This window comes from Cynocephalus volans, chromosome 10, assembly GCF_027409185.1.
Source record: "Cynocephalus volans isolate mCynVol1 chromosome 10, mCynVol1.pri, whole genome shotgun sequence".
Taxonomy (NCBI): Eukaryota; Metazoa; Chordata; class Mammalia; order Dermoptera; family Cynocephalidae; genus Cynocephalus; species Cynocephalus volans.
Window position 1 is genome coordinate 23,912,444 of NC_084469.1, and position 18,905 is coordinate 23,931,348.

The window sequence follows — 18,905 nt, forward strand, 5'->3', positions numbered from 1 at the left end:
GCTTTAAAATTATCTTAGCAAGTTTTTTTCTAAAAAACTTATATCTGGAGTCTCTTTGACTTTTATACCTGAAGAACCTTTCCCCAACCCCTTCAGTCCCCTAAGATGGTCTCTGGTGTTTCAAAGAGAAGCTGACCTGACCTCTTGGCAAGGATTATATAATTCCTGGTAGCCTAGACATGGCATTGTCATCATAAGTCACTGATCTACTTTACTGCCAGAATACAGGAATCTTCCAGACAAAACAAAGCTGAGGATACAGAACAAGAGAACGGATAAATGCTGCCCCTTCAAATCCTAATAATAACCACAAAGGACTAGATTTAAGAAAGAAGAGTGATTGCATTTTTCTGACTGAAAGGAGTAGTTTGGAAAACAAGGAAAGGCTAAATAAACTGGACTAGCTTGAACTTATTCATTCTTTCAACAAATACTTGAGTACCTACTTTGTGCCAGGCCTGTTTTAGCTGCTGGGGATATAGCAATAAACAAGACAAATCCCCTGCCCTCAAGAAGCTTCCTTTCCAGCCTGAGAGACAGAAAAACAAATGGCAAATATGCACAGGAATGGGGATAATGCTTAGATCAGGGCCTTCTTGTAGAGAGAGCAATAAAGGAGAGAGTAGTAGGAGAGCAAAGCAAGGGCCGGATTGTGGAGGGCCTTGTAGGCCCACATTTAAAAGTTTGGACTTCTCTAACTGAAAGAAAAATCATCAGAGAATTTTAAAAGTGGGTGACAGGATTTGAGATATTTTCTAAAGATAACTTTACCTGCTACATGGAGAATGGACAAAAGTAGAAGCAGGGAGACCAGCTAAGGGGATATTACAAAAATCTAGTCCAGAGCCAACTGAAGCTTGAACTAGTTTGGCAGAGGTTGCAATGATAATCATATTTAGACAAAGTAAGAGCTACCAGATTTACTTAAAAAAGAGGGTAACAGTTCCATTTTCTTAATGAATTTGACCAGTAGAAGACAACACAAGAATATCTCAATTTAATTTAAAACTAAGACTTCATTAAGACTTCAAATTCATGCCTACTTTTAATGTAGCTATATAATTTAGATAAAAGGGTAATAAGGCTCTTGCTACTTTTATTGTAAGAAGGACATTTGTTAAGCATACTAAAGCAAATCTACTTAAATATAAATTCTGGCCAAAAAATAGGACCATGAAAAATTATGACCTGAAAAACTATGTTTGGTGTGGATGCATTTTTAAAGTTTTTTTCTTTCTTTCTTTCTTTTCTTTTTTTTTTTGGCAGCTGGCAGGTATGGTGATCCAAACTGTGACCTTGGTGTTAGAAAGCTAAACAGCCAGCTGCATTTTTAAAGATTTTTAAAATGCTCTTTGGTTTAAAGAATAGTAATTGACTTTTGATTTGTCCTGGTATTTGATATGCTCAATTATTAAGATAAGATGCAGATGATATTTAAAACGCTTTGGCTTTCTCTGCAACTTTTCTGATCTAAGCACTAAATAGATGTTAAGCAATTTGTTAGCATTAAAGCCTGAATGGCCAGAAGTGGGCCAAGAAAAGATCCCTCTCACCTCAACAGTGCAGTACAAAAGTTTAGCCAACAGAATGTTGAAACCATTCACAACTATTTCAGAGCTTCAGTGAATGAAGCTGCTGCTATGTGGCTCAGTGACAGACACTGACAGCAATAAAATGTACTGAAGTGATAAAGAACAAATAAACAAACCTTAACAACAATAATACCAGAGATGATGCTCCTTTTTCTTTGCTTTTCCTTTTCCCCCTAGCTAACCATCTCAAAACTACAACTGAAAACTAGACTTGCTCAAATGAGCAAGCAATAAATCAAATCACTACTACTTTTTTCTAATATCAGCAGTGTAGATAAATCCATGTATCAGACCAGTATTAAAATAGCCTTATGTTTACCTAGCATTTGAAGTACTCCACCTAGGCTAACAGCTGTCAAAATCTCAAAAAGTAAAGCCTCAAACATTTCCCCCCCAAAATACCAGCTTTTAAAATAACTAATGAAAATTATGTATTCCAATTAAGTATAATTCCATTTCTAATAGTTTTAAATATGAAGAAAATCATATACTTTATATTGTAGATGGCCTAATGCTTTTGGTACCATCCTTTTAAGAAAAGTGTTTTTCTCAAAAACTAATGCATTCTCTTGTGTCAAGTTTCTCACTATGATCAGAAAACATACATGGTTTTATCAACTCTCATTTGCTTTCATTTCTACAGAATGTAGCTTGTAATTTTTCTAACAAATTTTGAATTCTTTTATGTATTCCTAAATAAGTAATACAGTTAACATTTTAATTTGACTGTCCTAAGGCTGACATATCTTTCGTATGTATAGCATTTCTATATAGATGTTTTACACACCAATAATATGGCAGAAGATTTTTCTTTTTTTAAAATTAGTATAAAAATTGCTATACTATAAAACTACTTTATGATACAGCTAAGGATCAGTTTTTTAAACGAGTCATGTTCTCAACTTTCCCTACCTTGTTCCAAATGCATCGGCATGAATCATACATTAAATAACACCTTCCCGAACTTTATCAAGGAAGTCTGTGCAAAACACAGACTAAGATACAGTTATAAATAAAAACTAAACTTCACAACTGAAAACCAAAAAGTAAACTGTCTGACTAAGCTTACTTCTAAAAGGAGGGCTGGCCGGTTAGTTCAGTTGGTTACAGCGCAGTGCTGATAATACCAAGGTCCAGGGTTCGATCCCTGTACTGGCCAGCCCCCAATAAATAAATCAGAAAAGGAAATCTTCAAACAGCAGGTGAACAGAGATTTCAATGAACATCAAAGAAGAGGGTAAAAATGTGTCGACTTCCCTCGTTGGGAGTACATCACAGTGTCCTGGAGGGGCCACTCAAGATTGGAATAGGGTTTAGAATAGAATGCTTCCAAACAGCAAAGGCAGACCATTAACTACTGTAATTTAAAACAAACAATTCAGGCCTCCCCGGCCCACTTTCTTCTTATTTTAGTCCTAGCGATTGAGTCATGTAACTTGCACAGTGACATCAAGAAGTCCCTGCTGTTCTGTCCTCATGTCAGTGAACAGAAACATTTTTTCTTTATTATATCTTCAAAAAGTGAAAACTAAGAATCTCTAGAGGGTCTCATGCATCTGTGTCTGTTTGGGTCTCTGTGTCTGTCGTTATTTACAAATGTAATACCAAGTAACTACGGAAGAAGTAATGCTTAAAGAGAGGGCAGAAGTTAAGTTTTAGGGTAACAGAAATTGCCTCAACTAAAAGACACTCCCTGGATAATTATCATTCATTGAGCACTTGTATAACTTGAAGTTGAGAGTAAATTTCGGAGGAAATACAGCGAGTACCGGGAGTTATCCCAATGCAAGGCGAAAGTATCGCTAAAAACGCATCATACCCTACTGTCAATGCGCAAAAGATCCAGAAACCTGACCTTGCCCACAAGTCGAACAGTTCTGCACCCCTCCCCCTAGCTTTCACGGGAGCTGGTTCACGCAATCCCCACTGGTCTGTCTGCCTGTTCCAGCACCTGCCCTGCAGTGACAAGGGAATCTCCACATAAGACAAGAGGGTCTGAAAGGAGGAGGCCCGAGAAACGGTGAGGCCCAGGAAAAGAGGATTCAAAGGGGAGAGGACCTTCGGAGAGATGAGGTCAGGCGGTTAGGGGTAACAGGGACATGGCTTGGGAGGACGACTCGGGGACAGGGAAGAGAGGTCTGAGGAGGGCTCAGACGAGGAGAGAGGGTGAGGGCCGCCGGCAGGCAGCCGAAAGGAAAGAGCGAAGGGGCTGGGAGGCCTGGGGAAGCGGAGAGAGGAGAGTGGGGCTGCGAGGGGCGAGGAAGGCCGGGGCTGCAGATGTGGCAGGGGTGGCGGGAACCGGGGCTACGGCCAGCCCGGGCGAGCAAACTCACGTTCTCCCACCAGCAGGATCCGCACGTCTTTCTTCATGTCGGCAGCTGGCGGGGGCCGACCTTGGCCCGCATGCATGGAGTGGGCCCCTCTAGCCGGGAGCGTCCACCCCTCGGCTCCGCTCTACCCAAGCTGCCGGCGCCACCGGCCAGCCTCCTTGACCGCCCGGGCCGCCGCGCCGCCTCCTCGGCAGCTTCCCCGCTAGGGAGCCAGGACAGCGCCAGCTCCGCCTCCTCCGGCTCCGCGGGCGGCGGCGGCGGGGACGACGGCGCGCGGCGAGGGACACGCACTTTCGCAACGCGAACGCTCTCCGGGCCCGAAGAGCGCCCCCGCCGTCAGGTTCGCCGCAGCGCAGTGCCGGGGAGCCTCGCCCGGCCGCCTCGGGGCACAGCGGCCAGGAGTACGCTTGGGGCCGAGAGTTTGGGTGGTGGACTCCCTAGTCTAACCCTATTTATTTTACAGAGAGGGATAGGACAAGTTCCTTGTCCAAGGTCACAGAGTTAGAGCTTGGCAATAACTCAGAGCAGGGATCTTCTCACTAAGCTATAAGCTCCCGGAAGGCAGTGACCTGCCTACCTGTTTTCAGCTCTATCCCCATCTTATTGGACACAGTCCTCAGAAAACGCTTGAGCAAGTATGATGACTGGCTCCCAGGGTCCGGCCCTTTCCACACCACCCTAGCTGCTTTTTGCCTGTGGTAGTTATAAATACAATTATAAAATAATGGTAGTTTTTATACTATGTAAACAGACTCGTATCTTTGTAACCAAGCTAAGTGACTTTCCTCTCTCTATGGGGAAACACTATCTGTGCATAATGTACCTTTTTTCTATCTCACGTATTACATAATAAATTTTTTAAGGGGAAAAAATGTGCCTATACCAATCTCCCTTTCTCCTAGGAGAAGCCACGTAGTTCCTACAGCAGTCAGGAGCTGTTGACAGATTGCTTGGGCTTGAATCCAGATTCCATCACCCAACAGCTGTGTGATCCTGAGTAAGTTCTTTTACTTCTCTGAGCCTGTTCCTTCTTCTGTAGCATGGCAATGATAATAACACCCACCTCTTAAGGTGGTTGTGAGGAATATGTAATACATGTCAGGCATTTGATACAGTGCCAGACTCAGAGTATGTGCTCTACTGATCTCAGCTATCGTTATTATCATTAAAGTTTACTAAAAAGTTGTAATCCACAGGTTGTAGGCAAATACGTTGTGTTCACCACAGTATTACACCATCTTAGTTATATGATGTCCCAGAGGAGCACAGAGGAGGAAGCCTTTTCAAAAGCCACTCTGTCGGTGCTATGACAAGAAGGGAGACGGGAGAGAACCACTCCTTGTTCATCGGGAGACAATGAAATCATATTCCAGGGTGGGTACAAATAAGGTGCTTTAATCTCCTTCCTCTCACCCACATCTCAATGAGTAGAAATGTGAAATTCAGGAGGCTTGATTACCTGATCTTTCAGGGAAAAGTATTCCTCAGAAATTTCTTATTGCAATACGTTTGGGTTGGAAGAACCCTTATAGAGCACCCATTCCAATCCCATTATTCTGTAGGTGAGAAAAGCAAGGTCCACAGAGATACAGTGACTTGCCAAAGGTAGCACAGCTGAGACTGAGCCCTGGCTCTGCCATCCCCAAGAACATGACTCTGGGCAACTCAGGTCGCCTCCCTCTATGCCTCAGTTTCCTTTCTACCAAATGAAGACTATAATCTCTTGTGGAGTTGTTTGGAGGATCCCGTGAAATAATGTATTGTATGTGAATAATGCAAGGTATTATAAAGCTTTTCTTTAGAAAATAAGTTACCCAAATATCAGATCACAAAGGAAAAGGGTTTTTACAGAGGGGCAAACTCCTTAGGACACCGTTTGCTCCAAGCAGCATTTTGTAGAGAACCTTAACCACAGGAACTCTCAATCAGCACTGCCAGTTGATGACAATGTTAATTCTGTGGGGCTTCTCCAGGAGGGTGAGAAGAGACAGGCCTTCATGGTGTTGTAGATGTGTGCTGGGTAAAGGCTTTGGCATTTTTATTAAGCAAAATGTCTGGTCGCTTATTTGAGGGCGGGGGGGACATCGCAGAGATAATATTGCAAAAAACTCCTTAGTAAATACAATTTACTTAAAAATCCAGACTCAAGGGCTGCAGAAAGGTGACATCAAGCATTTTCAGTTGGCAATGACTGTGGTTTAGTACAGATCGAGGCCAGCACTCTCTAAAGTCAGGGAGAGGGAGTTTGACATGCCAGAGTTTGCCTCTCCTACAATGTCTTTTTTTACAGTCCCTCTCTATCTCCCGATCAGCTGTATTTCTGCCAGTCTGGCCCCCTGGCCTGACTTGAGCTGTATGCCCTTCTTATGATGTTAACAAACATCCATCAGGGAACACTCTGCTGTTCTCCTGGAGACGGCATAGATCAATGGTTAAGAACAGGGACTCTGGAGTCAGCTTGGCAGGTCTGAACATCAACTCTGCCAATTACTAGCTATGTATCGTTGGACAAATTATTTAACCTCTCTGTGCCTCATCTGTAAAATGAGAACAAGAATAGGACATACCTCATAAGATTATAAAGATTAAATTAGTTAATGCAAGAGGGAAATACTTAGAGAAGTGCCTGGTACATGGTCAGTGATACAAAAATATAGGGTAAATAAAATAAATTGTGAGGGAAGTGACTTATGTACACCTCTCTGAGCCTGAGGCTAGAGCTCCATGATGACACACACTGCAGCAAAACATAAGCCAGAGAATGGAGTTGTTGGCAGTGGAATTTACTGTTGGGATATTACAGATTGATTACAGTATGTTAAATAGATTGGATAAAGCCAAGAGGACAGAACGGTATCTAGAAGGCACTCATGGAATTTTCCTCTAGAGTGCTAGGAAAGAGTTCTACCCTCATACAACATGCTTCATGCCTCCTAAACTGTGCAGGGGGCACAGGGAAGTCAGAGTAAAATACTTTTGCCAGGAGATAAGAGGGGGGATCTTTTATGCCTTTCAAAGAGGGAATTTGCAACACAGCCTCTCTCTGAGTCCCACAACAGTGGAACACCCCAGTCCAGTGATCAGACTTGCTGGGGAGAAGGTATAGTGTGTGTTAAATGACTGACACTAGGTGGAACAAAGGCCCCATCTCTGATTGGTGAGTTGACAAAGTCCTGGGCAGGAGGCCAGATAAGACTTGGGTTGGCAAATGTCCCAATTTTCAGATCCAACTATCTTTAGTCTCTCAAGTTAAACTCCAAGCAGCATCTGTGAATTTTCTTCACTTTTGTCTCCCATTCCTTCCAGAAAGTCTTCCTCCTTTTCTTACCAAGCCCACTATGGTGAAGCAAAAAAGTCCAGTACCAAGGTAAATATTTTACCTTGCCTTTTAGTGCACTCCTTCTTGGTTCACTGTTCGAACATGCACGTTCTCTGCATATCAGAAGGGCTGGTCTCTAGAGGACGTGGATTCTGTTTGCTTGATTTGGCTTGAAGGTACATCACTCAACACAATTACTTACTAAAAGGCATTTGATTATGACTAACTGTGTTAAAAGGAAATTTCCTGGCAAGAGCCTCATCTATTGATGAGGTTGCATCCAGTTTTCTTTTTAATTTTCTGAAGCGCCTCTCAGATACACTGGGTAAAAAATACCCTCAATTAAGAGATAATTGGTATTGAGAAGCCTCCAACCATCCTCCTCTGAAGATTGCATTTCATCTCCAATACTTTGCTAGCTGTGCAACACTGGGCAAGTGACATAACCTCTCTGAAAAACATAAACCTCATCTGCAAAATGGAGCTATCTCATACAGCTCTTTTGAGAATTAAATAAAATAATGCAGGTAAAGCATTCATCACACTGCTTAACACATAGTACATCTCACATATCACCCTTAACAGCTGCATTTTAAATTTGGAATTCATTTGCTGACTTGCATTATCTTTCCAAAGGCAAATTGATTAGCCTTCCCCCCAAATTGTGAACTCTGAAAGGCAAAAATGCATTTAATATAATTTATAATCACTTTAGACATATTAAAAATTTTGCTGACTTATTGCAGTTATATTTTTTAGGCTACAGGCCATTTCTGCAAAACAAAAATTCCATGGAACAGTAAATTTATAATTTTTATTTACCTCTGCAAAGAGATCACCAGAAGTAAATATATTCCAAGAAAATAATTCAAAAAAGAATACATATATAATATAGATACAGATATTAATATTGTGAACTATATTTTTGGTCTTGTCTGTTTCCTGACATACAGCTTTTAAAACCCTGGGAATCTCCAGAGTGGTAAGAGTAGAGTGTCTTTTGTATGCTGATGAGATGACTGGTGGCTGGGGACCCCTGGGTAGCTTTGGGATAGGATGGTCACAGGAAAGAACAAGGCAGGACTAGAGGGTTGGAACTTTTAGCCTCATCCCTCAAACTCTAGGGAGGGGAGAGGGGCTGAAGATTGAGTTGACATCAATTGTCAGTGATTTAATCAATCATGCCTAAGCAATGAAGCCTACATAACAACCCAAGAGGACTGGGTTCGGAGAGTTTCTAAACTTGTGGAGGTTCCTGGAAGGTGGTGGACCTGGAGAGGACATAGGAGCTCCCCTTCTCATATACTTTGCCCTGTGAATCTCTTCCATCTGGCTGTTCATCTGTATCCTTTGTAGTATGCTTTATACTAAATGGGTAAATGTAAGTGTTTTACTGAGTTCTGAGAGCTGCTCTAACAAATTAATTGAACCTGAGGAGGAGGTCGTGGGAACCCTAATTTATAGCTGGTCAGTCAGAAGCAGAGGCCTTGCAATTGGTATCTGAAGATTAGATGGTCTTGTGGGACTCAGCTCTCAGCCTGTGGAATCTGATGCTATCTCCTGGTAGATAGGGTCAGAATCAAGTTAAATTATAGGACACCCAGCTAGTGTCCACTGCAGTTTTGCTTGGTATGTAGGGGAACAACCCTCTCACATCTGGAGTCAAATAAGTGTTCTGTGTAGAGAGTAAAGAAAAGGAAAAACAGCACTTTGGTTTTTTTTCCCTATCTCTAACAGGCTCAAATGTCAATAATCCGGGAGAGAAGTGATATGAGGGTAAACCCACAGTGTGGATAAAGAAGGAAAAGGAGAGGCTGGAGTTGAGATGGTTTGAGGAGGCAGAACCAAGTGTCAGAACTTGGTGACTAATTGATATGGGAGATGGTAAGAGAACAGAATTTAGGTTAACTCCCAAACATTATGTCCTGGAGATTGCCACTAATCAAAGCCATGAGGTTCTCTCCTCCAGGGCATATTTATTTTGAAAAATAAAGGTGAAACAATTTCACTGAGCAGAGATAGAAGACACAATTCTTCAGTGAGGTATAGCAGCTGTAGAAGAATCGAGACCGCCAGTGAAAGTCAAATTCCTCCGGAGGATGAAGGAACCATATTGCACCAGACGAATCTCTTAGAATTGTGTTTCCTAATGTGATGGAACAAGAGATCATTGTAGATGGTGCAGGAACATTGAGAAACAATGACACTCTTGTTCAGAAGGTTTTTCCTTTTTGCATTATCTTTCAATCCTGATTAAGCCAAGGTGAAAGCCTCAGTACATCTTTAATGTCTGATAATCTCCTTTTTTAAAGAGAGATGGAGCACACATGCATGCTCCTGAGCAAGTCTCAGGTTCAGAGCCTTAGACAGAGTACAATACCAAGCTAGTTGCAATGTTTTGTTTTCCCTGAATATGTTTAGGGTTACCCCTCTATCTAAAACACATTATTCTTGTTTCTCTCCACATAAATTTTAAAAGTTACCTTTTGAGTCAAGGGTTTGGATCCTTGAACTGGCCAGCTGCCAAAAAAAAAAATTTCCTTTTGAAATAAATGTACTTGGTGGGGGTGGTGGTGAGGGGGAGTGGAAATGTACTTGGGAGAGTGGTGGGGGTCTAGGAAAAAAAATAGTAAGTAAAATATGGTACAGGAGACATGCAGATGTGACAAGAATCCTGAAGGTGGCACATGAACAGCTGATGCTTAGGAAACACTGTCCTAAAAAACAAAACAAAACTGTGGCTGGTTAGGAAGGTAAATCCCAAATCAAAATGAATCTTCAGCATAATGTAAACACAGTTAAGGAGTAAGTCTGCAGTCTTTGGAAGGACAATCATGCAATGATTAGGGTTTTGAGGAATCATGAATGAGGATGAATTTGGGGTTTGAGGCTGAGGGCTCAGGCAAGAGTGAGTGGTGCTGGGCATACACCAAAGAAGTTTCTCCCTTTCCTGTCAAAAGCCCCAAGCACCCTGGGGAAGAGACTTCTCCCTTGACCAGAGCAAGAGGGGCTGAGAAGTCTCCCCATAGAGCAGAATTGTTTGATTTTTGTGGTTTGTTTCTGAAGTCAGCCAGGAAATAAAGTCTTCAAATTAAACTTTTCCAGAAAGACCCGTGGGGTGTCGCGCGCAGTTAAGCAGCAGCAGCAGGAGCAGTAGCCGCTGTGTGAGGGAGCCATGAAGCACTATGAGTGACAGAAATGCACTCTGCATTGTCCAGGATGATACCCATTAACCCACAGAAATGTTAATCCGAAGATGGCTGTCTGAAGGCAGCGGCAGCGGTGGAAACTCAAGACTTGGGGGCCTCAGGGACTGGAAGAAATCACAGTGCCTACTTGGAAAGAAGAAAAGGTAGCAACTTGCCCCAGCCCAAACCCAGAGCGGGCCCCTAGAAAGGTTGGAGCTACCACCACTTGCAGTCGGTGACTGCATGACTCTGCGCCTGCCCGCGGAAGAGGCAGCAGCGGCAGCAGCGGCAGCAGCGGAGGAGCTGGTGGCAGCGGCAGAAATGGCAGCAGCGGTGCCCTCGACAGCAGCGGCGGTGGAAGCAGCGACAGCAGCGGAGGAGCTGGTGGCAGCTGCAGCGGCGGCAGTGGAGTAAGCAGCACCGGCGGTAGTTGCACGAGCAGCAGCAGCGGGGGAAGCGGCAGCGGCGGTAGCGGCAGCAGCGGCGGGAGCGAAGGAAGCAGCAGCAGCGGGGGAAGCGGCAGCAGCAGGAGCGACACCCTGCGGTACAGCCCCATCACCCAGCAGCCAGGCAGAGTCAAAGCTGACCAGAGAGGTGGCTCCCCGGAGAAGCCCAAGACCCGAGGCAACCACATACGCAAGGCACTAGTGGCCAACTGAGTAGTCACTGAGGTAGCCATACCAAATTGGCAACCCCAGCAACATCTTAGTCAGTCAATAGTGTCAAACCTGTGGACTGTGCAACCCCCTGCCACAATGAATAAACATCAAAGAAAAGATACCAGAAATGCGAAAAATCAAGAAAGTACACCACCCAAAGATAATAAATCTCAATCTCTAGATCCTATAGAAAAAGAAGCCCTTGAAATGACTGACAAGGAATTTTGAGTGATAATTCTAAGGAAACTGAATGAGATACAAGAAAACTCAGCTAGACATCATGATGAAATGAGGAAAAGTATACAAGACCTGAAAGAGGAAATGTACAAGGAAATCAATGCCCTGAAAAAAATTGTAGCAGAACTTGCCGAACTGAAGAAGTTATTCAGCGAAATAAAAAACACAACGGAGAGTTTAACCAGCAGGCTTGTGGAAGTTGAAGAGAGAACCTCTGAACTTGAAGATGGGCTGTTTGAAATAACACAAGCAGACAAAAAAAAAAAGAAAAAAGAATCAAAGGCATTGAAGAAAATCTGAGAGAGATATCAGACAACCTTAAGCACTCAAATATCCAAGTCATGGGTATTCCAGAAGGAGAGGAAAAAGGAGATTGCATTGAAAACATACCCAACAAAATAGTGGCAGAAAACTTCCCAGGTATAGGAAAAATCACAGATCTTCAGATCCAGGAAGCTCAACGATCTCCAAACGTATTCAACCCAAAAAGGTCTTCTCCAAGACATGTTATAGTCAAATTGGCAAAACTCAAAGACAAAGAGAGAATCTTAAAAGCTGCAAGAGAGAAGCGTCAAATCACCTATAAGGGAGCCCCAATCAGGCTAACATCAGACTTTTCATCACAAACCCTAAAAGCCAGAAAGGAATGGGATGATAAATTCAAAATACTAAAAGACAGAGACTGTCAGCCAAGAATACTCTACCCTGCAAGGCTATCCTTCCAAAATGAAGGGCAAATAGTATATTTCTAAGACAAACAAAAACTGCGGGAGTTCACCACACCACCACCCTTACAAGAAATTCTCAAGGGAGTACTGGGTTTGGTTCCTGAAAAATAACTACCACTGCCATGAAAACCCAAGAAAAATCTAAACCCACTAGTATAATAAAAATGGCATTCATGAAGAGAAAACAAACAAACATAAAGGCTATTTACAACCTAAGAAACCAACAAACACAGAAACCAAACAGTAAATCAGAAAGCAAGGAACAAAAGACACCTAAGACAACTAAACAACAATCAATAAAATGCTAGGAATAAATCAACACTTTTCAATAACAACTCTTAATGTAAAAGGCTTAAATTCCCCAATCAAAAGACACAGACTGGCTGACTGGATCAAAAAGGAAGACCCAACTATATGCTGCCTTCAAGAGACCCACCTCACCCATAAAGACTCACATAGACTAAGAGTGAAAGGATGGGAAAAGATTTACCATGCAAACAGAAAAGAAAAACGAGCTGGAGTAGCTATTCTTATATCTGACAAAGTAGACTTTAAACTAAAAACCATAAAAAGAGACAATGAGGGACACTACATAATGATAAAAGGAATGATGCATCAAGAAGACATAACAATCATAAATATGTACGCACCCAATGTTGGAGCAGCCAGATTTATAAAACAAACTCTATTAGACCTAAAGAAGGAAATAGACACTAATACCATAATAGCAGGGGACCTTTCATGCCAAAAACACACACACACACAAAAAAAAAAAATAGCAGGGGACCTGAACACCCCACTGTCAATATTGGACAGATCATCTAGGCAAAGAATCAGCAGAGAAACACAAGATCTAAACAATACTCTAGACCAATTGGACATGGCAGATATCTACAGAACATTCCATCCAACAACCTCAGAATATTCATTCTTCTCATCAGCACATGGATCATTCCCCAGGAGAGATCACATATTAGGTCACAAATCAAGTGTCAACAAATTCAAAAAAATTGGAATTATCCCATGTATTTTCTCAGACCATAATGGATTAAAATTAGAAATCACTGACAAATGAAATTCTGGAAACTATACAAATACATGGAAATTAAACAGCATTGTACTTAATGACATATGGGTCAAAGAAGAAATCAAGCAGGAAATCAAAAAATTTACTGAAACTAACGAAAAGAATGATACATCATACCAAAACCTGTGGGATACTGCAAAAGCAGTATTAAGGGGGAAATTTATTGCATTAAATGCTCACCTCAGAAGAATGGAAAGATGACAAGTGAACAACCTAACACTTCACCTTAAAGAACTAGAAAAACAAGAACGATCCAAACCTAAAGTTAGCAGACGGAAAGAAATCATAAAGATCAGAGCAGAACTGAATGAAATTGAAACCCAAAAAACAATACAAAAGATCAATGAATCAAAAAGTTGGTTTTTTGAAAAGATAAATAAAATTGACAAACCGTTATAATGGCTAACAAAAAAAAGAAGAGAGAAGATTCAAATAACAACAATTAGATATGAAAAAGGTGATATTACAACTGATTCATCTGAAATACAAGGAATCATTCGAGACTACTATAAACAACTATACGCCAACAAGTTTGAAAATCTGGAGGAAATGGATAAATTTCTGGACACACACAAGCTCCCAAAACTGAGCCATGAAGATGGAGAAAATCTGAACAGACCAATAACAATAAAGGAGATTGAAGCTGTTATCAGAAAGCTCCCAACAAAGAAAAGCCCAGGACCAGATGGATTCACAGCAGAATTTTACCAAACATTCAAAGAGGAATTGACACCAATTCTTTACAAACTATTCCAAAAGATTGAAACAGACGCAAATCTCCCAAACTCATTCTATGAAGCAAACATCATCCTGATACCAAAACCAGGTAAAGATATAACCAGAAAAGAAAACTACAGGCCGATATCCTTGATGAATATAGATGCAAAAATCCTCACTAAAATACTAGCAAACAGAATACAGCAACACATACGTAAAATTATTCACCACGATCAAGTGGGATTCATCCCAGGGATGCAAGGTTGGTTCAACATATGCAAATCAATAAATGTGATACACCATATTAATAAAGTCAAACACAAGGACCATATGATCATCTCTATAGATGCTGAAAAAGCATTTGATAAAATTCAACACTCATTCATGACAAAGACTCTCTATAAGTTAGGTATAGATGGAAAGTATCTCAACATAATCAAAGCCATGTATGATAAACCCACTGCCATTATCATCCTGAATGGGGAAAAGCTAAAAGCTTTTCCTTTAAGAACAGGAACTAGACAAAGATGCCCCCTCTCACCACTCCTATTCAACATAGTGTTGGAAGTACTAGCCAGAGCAATCAGAGAAGAGAAGGAAATAAAGGGCATCCAGATTGGAAAAGATGAAGTCAAACTGTCCCTGTTTGCAGATGACATGATCCTATATATCGAACAGCCTAAAGCCTCTACAAAAAAACTGTTGGAATTGATAAATGATTTCAGCACAGTAGCAGGATACAAAATCAACACACAAAAATCAGTAGCATATTTATTCTCCAATAGTGAACATGCATGAAGAGAAATCAAGAAAGCCTGCCCATTTACAATAGCCACCAAAAAAATTAAATACTTAGGAACTGAGTTAACCAAGGATGTGAAAAATCTCTATAATGAGAACTACAAACCACTGTTGAGAGAAATTAGAGAGGATACAAGAAGATGGAAAGATATCCCATGCTCTTGGATTGGAAGAATCAACATAGTGAAAATGTCCATACTACCCAAAGTGATATACAAATTCAATGCAATCCCCATCAAAATTCCAAAGACATTTTTCTCAGAAATGGAAAGAACTATCCATACATTTATATGGAATAACAAAAGACCACACATAGCCAAAGCAACACTGAGCAAAAAAATAAAGCTGGAGGCAAAACACTACCCAACTTTAAGCTATACTCCAAAGCTATAATAACCAAAACAGTATGGTACTGGCATAAAAACAGACACACTGATCAATGGAATAGAATAGAGAATCCAGAAATCAACCCACACACCTACACCCATCTGGTCTTTGACAAAGGCACCAAGCCTATACACTGGGGAAGAGACTGCCTCTTTAGCAAATGGTGCTGGTAAAACTGGATATCAATATGCAGGAGAATGAAACTAGACCCATACCTTTCATCATACACTAAACTCAACTCAAAATGGATTAAAGAATTAAATATACACCCTGAAACAGTAAAACTTCTTAAAGAAAACATAGGAGAGACACTTCAGGAAATAAGACTGGACACAGACTTCATGAATACGACCCCAAAAGCACAGGCAACCACAGGAAAAATAAACAAATGGGATTATATCAAACTAAAAAGCTTCTGCACAGCAAAAGAAACAATTAACAGAGTTAAAAGACAACCAACAGAGTGGGAGAAAATATTTGCAAAATATACATCCGACAAAGGATTAATATCCAGAATATATAAGGAACTCAAACAACTTTACAAGAAAAAAACAAGCAACCCAATTAAAAAATGGGCAAAAGGGCTAAGTAGGCATTTCTCTAAAGAAGATATACAAATGGCCAACAGACATATGAAAAAATGCTCAACATCACTCAGCATCCGGGAAATGCAAATCAAAACTACACTGGGATACCATCTCACCCCAGTTAGGATGGCTAAAATCCAAAAGACCCTGAACGATAAATGCTGGCAAGGTTGCGGAGAAAAAGGAACTCTCATACATTGTTGGTGGGACTGCAAAATGGTGCAGCCTCTATGGAAAATGGTATGGAGGTTCCTCAAACAATTGCAGATAGATCTGCCATACGACCCAGCTATCCCACTGCTGGGAATATACCCAGAGGAATGGAAATCATCAAGTCGAAGGTATACCTGTTCCCCAATGTTTATCGCAGCACTCTTTACAATAGCCAAGAGTTGGAACCAGCCCAAATGCCCATCATCAGATGAGTGGATACGGAAAATGTGGTACATCTACACAATGGAATACTACTCAGCTATAAAAACGAATGAAATACTGCCATTTGCAACAACATGGATGGACCTTGAGAGAATTATATTAAGTGAAACAAGTCAGGCACAGAAAGAGAAATACCACATGTTCTCACTTATTGGTGGGAGCTAAAAATAAATAAATAAATTCACACACACACACACACACACACACACACACACACACACACACACACACACACACACACACACACACACACCGGGGGGTGGCGGGAGAAGACATAACAACTACAATTCCTTGAAGTTGATACGACAAGCAAAGAGAAAGGACATTGTTGGGTGGGAGGGGGTGAGGGAGGAGGGAGGGGGGTTTTGGTAAAGGGCCACAATAATCAACCACATTGTATATCGACAAAATAAAATTAAGAAAAAAATAAATAAATAAAAATAAATAAACTTTTCCAGAAAAAAAAAATGTATTTCGGGGAGGAGAAGCAAGGGACATATGGGTGTAAGTGAATTAGAGGTTGCCTTGATCCTAATAAGATGGTGGCTTCCTGCTTAGCAGATGGTTCCTCCAGGAACCCTGAACCCAAATAATGGGGACAATAGTACTTTCCAGTAGCTGCCTCACCAGGGGGTGAGTGTGTGAGGTGGACGGGAAGAGTGACAGGCAGGCAGCATGTCACTGATGAGGTTACTCCATTGTTCCAAACACCCAGGAAGAAAGAGGCAGGGCCTGAAAGAAAAGACAACTTTTTGAGAGAAACATCCCCAGTAGGGGGAGAAGCTGCCAACGAGTCCCTGGTGCTCTCCCCATGAGCCTTTCTGTCCCTGCTATAGACCGAAAGTTTGTGTCCTCCCAACATTCATATAGTGAAATCCCATCTCCCAGTGTCACAGTATTAAGAGGTGGGGCCTTTGGGAATTGATCAGGTCATGAGGGTGGAGCCCTCATGTAAGGGATAGTGCCCTTATAAAAGGAACCCCGGAGAGCTCACTCACTAGACACCAAACTTGCCAAGGCCATGATGTTGGACTTCCCAGCCTTCAGAACCGTGAGAAATAAATTTCTGTAGTTTATAAGCCACCCAGTCCATGGTATTCTGTTATATTAGTCAAAGCAGACTAAGACATGGCCCATGGTTAGTCATTCTGGCTTGGTCTATGAGTGGAAGATTTCCTCAGCCACACAATGCAGACCCATGTGAGTTCTCCTTTAGAGGATTTTCTGTTTTGTTTGAGGGAACAATGCTATTTTCTACAATGTATTAGAAGGGGTATGCTGACCGAAAACCTAAGACAAAAACAAGGCAACCAAGAGTGATAACATTTCCTGTCTATCTTTATGATTCTTGTGTTTTGCCCCCAGTTTGGGGAAATCACGTGGCCAGCAGATAAACCCCACATTCACAGAAAGCCCATTACCCAAACTATCTGAGAGGAACGGTTTTGAACCAAAAGACCTCAAGAGGCTAAAATCCTGGCCTCTCAATTCTGAATCTTGGCACAAAAGGCAAACTCAAGGTGACTCTGGGTGAGAAGATAAAAGTTCCATAATACAGAAAGTGACAGCAAGGAATCTTTTAATGGTCATCTGGCAGAAAGAGAGAAGCCCTGCCCTTGCAAGGCAACCCAAGGCCACTATACTAACTGGGATGACCACCAACAGTCAGAAAAAAAAGGAGCACTTCATGACTTTAGGACTAACTGTATCCTATCAAAGTGGAAGGCAAGGTCCTGGTCTCAGTGAGGGACCTCATCAGAGGGTAATAAGAAGTTCAGAGCTCAGTTGGTTAGAGTATGGTTTTATAACACCAGGGACAAAGGTTCAGATCCCCGTACTGATCAGCTGCAAAAAAAAAAAAAAGACTCCACAGTGGGAAAACTGGGCCTGCCATGTTCTGCCATGACAAGCTAATTGACCCTGGACAAACTACTAAACCTGTATGGGCTTCTGCTTCCTCATGTGTTAACAGGAAATAAATAATATGTCCCTCATGCAGGGTGATTATGAGACTCAGAAAGCAAATTAGTAGACCATGTAGAAAAATTCCGCTTACCTTTGTTTGCAAGGATATGTATAGAAATTAGGTGTGAATCTCAAGATGTTAGAAGACAGTGTGTGATATTAAAATGTAGTCCGTCATTGTTGCTGTGGTTATAATCACCCTTGCATTCTTCCAATGTCCTCACCTATTACTTTATTTCTTTCAGCAACCCTGGGAGGAAGGTAAGGAAGAGCAAATAATAATGATCTCTATTTTACAGGGGAAAGAGAGGCAAAGAGAGGTTAAATGTACTGCCAAAGGTTGCCTGGCTGGTTTGCACAACAGGGCTTTCTGTTCAATCTAGTCCAACAGAGTTGAAATTCCACATCTTCAAAATAGGTGCCACTCTGGCCTGGGGTAAGGGGGAAAAACGGGAGAGAGAAACGTGTAGATGAGGAGACTTAAAAGACATATCAGCTGATAATGGGTATGAGGGTTCTTTCTGGGATGATGGAAATGTTCTAAATTATGGTGATGGTTTCACAACTCTGTAAACATACTAAAAAACATTGATTGGTACATTTTAAATAGATGAATTTTATAGTATGTAAATTATATCTCAACAAAGCTGTTTTTAAAAGGCATACCAATTTTTTTATTTTATTTTATTTTTTTAAGATGACCGGTAAGGGGATCTTAACCCTTGACTTGGTGTTGTCAGCACCACGCTCAGCCAGTGAGCGAACCGGCCATCCCTATATGGGATTCGAACCTGCGGCCTTGGTGTTATCAGCACCACATTCTCCTGAGTGAGCCTCAGGCCGGCCCACAAGGCATACCAATTTTTTTTAAAT

The 18,905-nt window shown here is 41.5% G+C and overlaps 1 protein-coding gene and 1 long non-coding RNA gene across 3 annotated transcripts in view; one reads left to right on the forward strand and one right to left on the reverse strand.

The window, feature by feature from the left end:
* RHOT1 (ras homolog family member T1) overlaps positions 1-4,169 on the reverse strand; it is a 60,298-nt gene extending 56,129 nt beyond the window's left edge. For both annotated transcript variants that reach the window (XM_063109351.1, XM_063109350.1), the window contains exon 1: positions 3,926-4,169. In XM_063109351.1, the coding sequence (XP_062965421.1) occupies positions 3,926-4,001 (76 nt within the window). In that variant the 5' untranslated portion in view covers positions 4,002-4,169. The remainder of the gene's footprint in view (positions 1-3,925) is intronic.
* Positions 4,111-10,422, forward strand: LOC134387091 (uncharacterized). The gene is made up of 4 exons (XR_010024572.1): positions 4,111-4,323; positions 4,825-4,919; positions 7,229-7,289; positions 10,347-10,422. It is a non-coding gene; the product is annotated as an uncharacterized LOC134387091 (long non-coding RNA).
* Positions 10,423-18,905: the final 8,483 nt, after the last annotated feature.